General features: G+C 40.0%; 1 protein-coding gene across 1 annotated transcript in view; it reads left to right on the forward strand.

Annotated features, from left to right (window-relative positions):
• The window catches only part of large1 (LARGE xylosyl- and glucuronyltransferase 1), a 133,607-nt gene that overhangs the window by 25,838 nt on the left and 101,341 nt on the right, over positions 1-6,428 (forward strand). The window contains exon 2 of the mRNA XM_046071787.1: positions 5,627-5,813. Within this exon, the coding sequence (XP_045927743.1) occupies positions 5,708-5,813 (106 nt within the window). The 5' untranslated portion in view covers positions 5,627-5,707. The remainder of the gene's footprint in view (positions 1-5,626; positions 5,814-6,428) is intronic.

Here is a 6,428-nt window from a genome sequence, read left to right on the forward strand (position 1 = left end):
AAATCGCTGATCCACAGAGTCAGAAAGACTTCGGGCCCTATTTAAATGATCAAAACACACAGTCTAAAGTGCATGGTGCAAGTGCATTAGGGCATGTCCAACTCAACTTCTGCTTAACTTCTAGTTAAACGGTGCAAAGTAAGGTGCAAGGCACAAACATGAATTAAACCAATCAGAGTGCCATCTCCCATTCCCTTTAAAAGAAAGGTGATCCCGGACAAGGGAGAGAGAGAGAGAGAGTGAAAGTGTGACTTAATATGATGTCGATGTGATATAAAATGAAGCCTAATGTTACTCCACAGTTCTGTGGTTTATCATTTAGCATGTATGAGCTACACTGCAGAATGGAGTCTCTGTTAACAGTGACAGGGAGATAGATCCACGTTAAATATGCTCGTGTCCTCTGTGAGATGTCTGTATCCTCACTGTATTATTAGAAACTATGATGAACTGGTCGCGGGTTACATCTCTACCTTCCAGGAATCGATCTTGTCGGAGTGTCAGTGATTTAAATAATCAATGAAGTTATGCTGCTGTGCCTCATGTGGAAAAGCTCTTAATGAGGAGCATATTACCGTTGTTATAATGCTCCCTTTAAATAGAAGGAAAATACTGCGCAACCGCTTTCTGCTACCTCAAGATAGCAATGCGCCAACAATACTCCTGACCACACCTAAGTGTAAGACCAACACTACTATGGGGGCACAAATAGGTGCAAGTATTTTTGCTACTAACACAACGTGGGTGCTGGGCATGGAAATGACAACTGCATTAGGTGAGAACCAGCAATGATACTTGCACTGCACTTTGCAATGGAATCTGTGCTGCAAACACAATTTTCTTGGTGCTCTATCGCTGTCCATATTTCTTCCTATCACTCCACACATTCTACTTTCAGCTGGGATTCCAGTTTCAGTGTGCGAGTGGTGAATTTACAATGTTACACAAGCTCTCTTAGCATTTTTTTACTCTAATAAATAAACTAAATAAACTGACAAAATGTCAAGAAAGGACTGTTTTGGTTTGAAGGTGGAATTAAACCAGCCATTACCTTGCTGGTTACTCACTTCTAAATCCATGCAATAACACTGATGTAAGAAAGAATCAAAGAAAAGACAGAAAGCTGTCCTTGAGATCCTGTAAACCACCCAACCCCAAGCCGCACTGAGCCTAATTTGTGGCCCGCACTGACAGATTGAGCTTATGTGAACACACCTGTCATAACGTTTAAGTAAGTGTACAACCTGTATAATAATTTTGACGTCTGAGACGGAGATTGCCAGTAAGTCGAAGATAATCAATTACTGTCCTAACCCTAAAGAAGAGCATGGCCTGCACGAAAAAGCACAAAGTTGTCCAAGAAAAGCATCAGTTAAAATCTGACTGGACTGATGAGTTTTTATTTTCTTTTACCGGACCACGCCGGTAATAAATTGACATGCTTTGATATTCATGCAGACTGTAGCTGCTTGCAGATAATCTAAAGCGGCACATCAGTGCTATATGCGCTGCCAGTTTAAACTACCCAACAAAATCAGATCACCACTAACAAAAAATAGAATGATAACATCACACAAGCACTACTTTCTGCTAATTAACATCTATATGAGAGAGTGCAAGAGCTGCATCATTGCATGTTTTGTTTCATGGAACCTTGTTAAAGAAAAAAAGCCATTCGCTCATGATTGATGGTTGATTAAAACTGCAATTGCAATGGTTGGCAAAGTTTTAAGTCATGAGGAGAGAAACAAGAAAGCGGTCTAGTTAACTGATGTGGAACAGCTTTCTGTGTTTGCAAGGTTTTTCTGATGGGAAGAGCTACTGTGTTTGCTTCCTCCTCCTGGACGCACAGCTGGGGAAATCCTTTCTAACAAATTGATATAGTTCTTCGAAAAGAAGGGCTTGGATGTGAGCACAATTGTGTCCATTGTCACTGATGGTGGGACACAAGGGCTTAGTAAGCAGGCTGGCCCGTAACCCAGTGCTCTCAGCGTGTCATCGCATTTTTTACAAATCAGTGTTGTGCGCTAAACTGTGTGGGGAAATGAAAGAGGCAATGGAGACTTTAATGAGACTGGTACATTTCATTTGTAAAAGTTCTGGTCTGTAAATGTTTTCAGAGCATTGCTGGAGGAAATGTCTTTAGAACACAAGGATGTTTTGCTGCATAATGATGTTCATTGGCAAAGGTCATGTTAGAGAGGGTTTTTGACCTGTGCGATCAGCTTGTGTCATTTTTATCCAGCCTGCAGAGCCAAAAAGCCCAAGAATTTCAGAAGTGACAACATGGTGTACTATTAATACTAGAAGTTTAATACTATAAGTTTTCCACACAAACAAAATTAATACAGTATAAATAAATAAAAAATGTCAATGAATTATTAAAAATGTATAAATTAATTTTAAAAAAATCAATGCTTAACTAAGCAACAATATAATTTAATAATAAAGAAAGTATAAATTAATAAAAAATATAAATTAATAAAATAAATGCATTGCTAAACAATGAGACAATTTCATACTATAATAAAATGAATACATTCATAAAACGTATAAATAAAATTAATAACTGTGCCTACCTGGAGTGAACACACCAACAGCAGAGGCAGCTGGCACAAACTTTTTCTTTTTTGGGGGGTCGGAGTCTGAACTTTCCATACTTCAATCCATATCGCTGAAGTCTGAAACTGCACCATCAGACTCAGTTCATGTAACACTGCCAAAGTTGTCATGAACTTTCTGCTCATGTTATCCTTGAGTCCTGGCAGGGCCTGTTTGTGACCGATCAGTAACGGTTCATTCCTTTCTCAATGTCACCTTATTTACTACAACTTTTTTATTATGTCTTAAGCCTGTGTCATCAATTTAAGACTGCAATGAACCCAAACGTGTGCTTTTTTGTAAAGCTGTGGCAACTTATGGTACCATAGCTGATAAACAAAACCAAAAATGTTCTTCAGTCCGCTGCTGCTCTTCAGTCTGATTTCCTGCAAACCCCTTTTTGCTACATAAAGACTTTTCTCCCTGCATGACTGGCTCTCGGTGGTGTGCTAACTCACCTCACTTGAATATGCTAATACATGTCTTTAGTTAAGCATTTGCAATGTAAATGATAGAATCCAGTGGAGAGCTGATATCACACAGGGGTCAAAGGCTAAGGAGCCACTGAAATGATTAATACTCCGCCTATCACAGCAGCAGTTGTACTTGTGAGACTTGTTTAATCTCCTTTAGCCTCATTTAACCCTGTCGCACTTTGCATTCTTCACATTGCCCAAACCACAATAACAACAAAAAAAGAGATTCAGTAAGCGGTGGGAAGAGTGCTAGAAATACTTTTTGAACTCTGCTCCCTCTACTACATTTTACTGGGTGACACTATGATAATTGGCATCCTGGCATGTCTGTGTGCTTGCAACTACAGTGCCAGCCATGGGTATTATGTTCTGTCCCTGGGCAGTCTCTGGTGAAGATTAAAAATTGACTTAGGTCAACTGTGTAATTGGACAAATGTGGTTATAACGGAAAGAGGATTTCGACTAATATCATATAATGAGACGTCTATAGGCTCTGCCTTACATCACATCAGAAATTGACAAATTAGTTTAGGTCATCAAAGTCAGATTAGTGCGTGTCTGCCTGATTTATGCAACATTTATTAATATGAATGTCTTTAAACATTTGGCCGGTTGGCAGGTTAAAAAAGGTTGAATTGACAACTCCAGTTGTCATTTTCTGAGGGCCTAATTTAAATTCTAAATGAATTATGTAATGAGCTAGATAAGTTGGCACCATGAAGCCTGTCATTTCATTGGTCAAGTGTCATCTCAAATTTGTTTTGTGTAATCGGTGGTCAAAGCACCAGTGGTTATGAAACCCTGTCGATTTGGTGCTTTTTTCATTAATTTTCAGCTGAAAATCATTGCAAATCTGAAATTTGCATCAGTACAAGAGGAAAAAGACAGCCACAACAACATGAACAATGTAAACAATTATGAGTGCTATAATGAAGACAAAAATGTTTTGGTTTTATTGCAAATTTAAATGCATTCCTTACATACTGTAGAGCTGCAGCTACAGGTGTAAGTAATTATAGCGAAACTCCCTTTTGCAAACTTGACTGGTTGGTCTGAGGGATTAGTGTCTACATGTTCACTCACTCTATCCACACTACTGCTTTTTCAAATCAAATCGGACACCTTTTGCACCTCCCGTCCAGACTACAACGAGGAAAACGAAGACCTAAAATGGAGAAGTTTGAAAACGCTGCCGACCCCGTTTTGCGTTTCAAAACTCGAACTTAGTGAAGACGGGCCAAAACGGAGGACTTTAGAAACGATGACGCAGCCGCTCACGCTCGGCTCTCTGTTTGGGTCTTGCAAAGCAGAAACACGATGCTACTGAGTTTTTGACATCGTATTTTTATTAAGATATTCTGTACCGAGACAATAACACTTATCTGCCTACATTTGTACTGTGCATGTTCCTTTGTGACGACTCCCAGTCTGTTTTCCGCCGCCACACTCCCGTGTTACATTCAGTAACAGTCCCAGCTCCTTATTGGTGCATGCAAAAAAAAACTTCGTCTGTATTTATATTTTCTTCTGTAACCAGGAAGAGTCCATCGCAGCGCCACACATTAATTAACAACATACTAACAACCACTCACACTCACACCTAAGGGCAATTTAGAGTCACCATGCGCCAGGGTATGGCTGTGACGAGTTCACGGCTGCAGCCCATATACTGTACGTTGCAGGTTTACTATACCAAATTAGATCCAAAAATAACATCCAGTATACTAATAATAGTATTGGTGACAATCTAATGATGCTTAATTTTTGTAAAAATACAATATGTAACATTAATTAGCTTAACATGGTCTCATGCTGCCAATAAGTGCCCTTTCAGCAAACGGGCTCTAAATGAGCTCTAGATGCTTGCAGGAGAGATCCTACCCTGCCCATGCTTACAAGTAAATGCATGTTAAAACATGGCTTCTCCAATGTGCTGCGTCACCTTTGGTTCTGAGTTTGGTTGCTTTGACCCCAGTATGCCTGCTTTTATGTCTAGTTTTTAATGGTTTTACTGCTATCCATTTAAAACCTATGAATAATTAACAGTCCTACAGAATCTTGAGTACATTATTCAAAATGTGGCTCAGGAGGTTCAACAGAAGAAGTCATGTGATCCGCTGTAATTGTTAGGGGTGGGAATCACCAGAGGCCCCACGATGCGATATTATCACGATATTTATGTTGCGATTCGATTTTATTCCAAACTTTTCCAACTTCCAATTAGGTCCCTAAAGTCAAACTTTGTCAACATCTGTTTATCTAAAAAGATATATTTGTTCATATCACTTTTTCAGTCCTCTAAATGGTCCTGTTAAGTTTTCTAGTGGACTGAAAAAGCAATAGATTTTATTATTCTAGTACCAAAAAGTTAAAACTCCCATCTGCAGTTTATATAATAAAATATCGACACTTGGCGTCCGTGTATCGATACAGGAATGCCATGGCAAATATCACGATACTATGCTATGATTTTTTCCCCCACCCCTAGTAATTGTGGCCACAGAGGATGTCTGCTCCTTCTTCAAGTTTTTTTCTTTGATCTCTTCTAGTGCCATGAATCAATCTGGACAACAGCTGCTACCCACATAGAGGTCACTTTACCTCTCTTTCCATTTGCTTCGGTTCAGAGGATGCTGGGAATGTGTCGCGGGCGCAGGAAGTTCCTGGCGGCCTCCCTCGCCCTGCTGTTCATCCCAGCACTCACCTGGCTTTACCTGTCAGTCGGCGGCTTTCAAGGTAAGCACAGATCTCTGAACACACAGTGAAAACACATTAACGCATCAGTGCTTTGTAATATAACATATACAGCATCACGTGACATCAATTGGTGTCATCATCTACAGTGAGGAAAATAAGTATTTGAACACCCTGCTATTTTGCAAGTTCTCCCACTTAGAAATCATGGAGGGGTCTGAAATTGTCATCGTAGGTGCATGTCCACTGTGAGAGACATAATCTAAAAAAAAAAAATCCAGAAATCACAATGTATGATTTTTTAACTATTTATTTGAACACCTGAGAGAATCAATGTTAATATTTGGTACAGTAGCCTTTGTTTGCAATTACAGAGGTCAAACGTTTCCTGTAGTTTTTCACCAGGTTTGCACACACTGCAGGAGGGATTTTGGCCCACTCCTCCACACAGATCTTCTCTAGATCAGTCAGGTTTCTGGGCTGTCGCTGAGAAACACGGAGTTTGAGCTCCCTCCAAAGATGCTCTATTGGGTTTAGGTCTGGAGACTGGCTAGGCCATGCCAGAACCTTGATATGCTTCTTACAGAGCCACTCCTTGGTTATCCTGGCTGTGTGCTTTGGGTCATTGTCATGTTGGAAGACCCGGCCTCGACCCAT

Source organism: Micropterus dolomieu, linkage group LG16 (assembly GCF_021292245.1).
Source record: "Micropterus dolomieu isolate WLL.071019.BEF.003 ecotype Adirondacks linkage group LG16, ASM2129224v1, whole genome shotgun sequence".
Lineage (NCBI taxonomy): Eukaryota > Metazoa > Chordata > Actinopteri > Centrarchiformes > Centrarchidae > Micropterus > Micropterus dolomieu.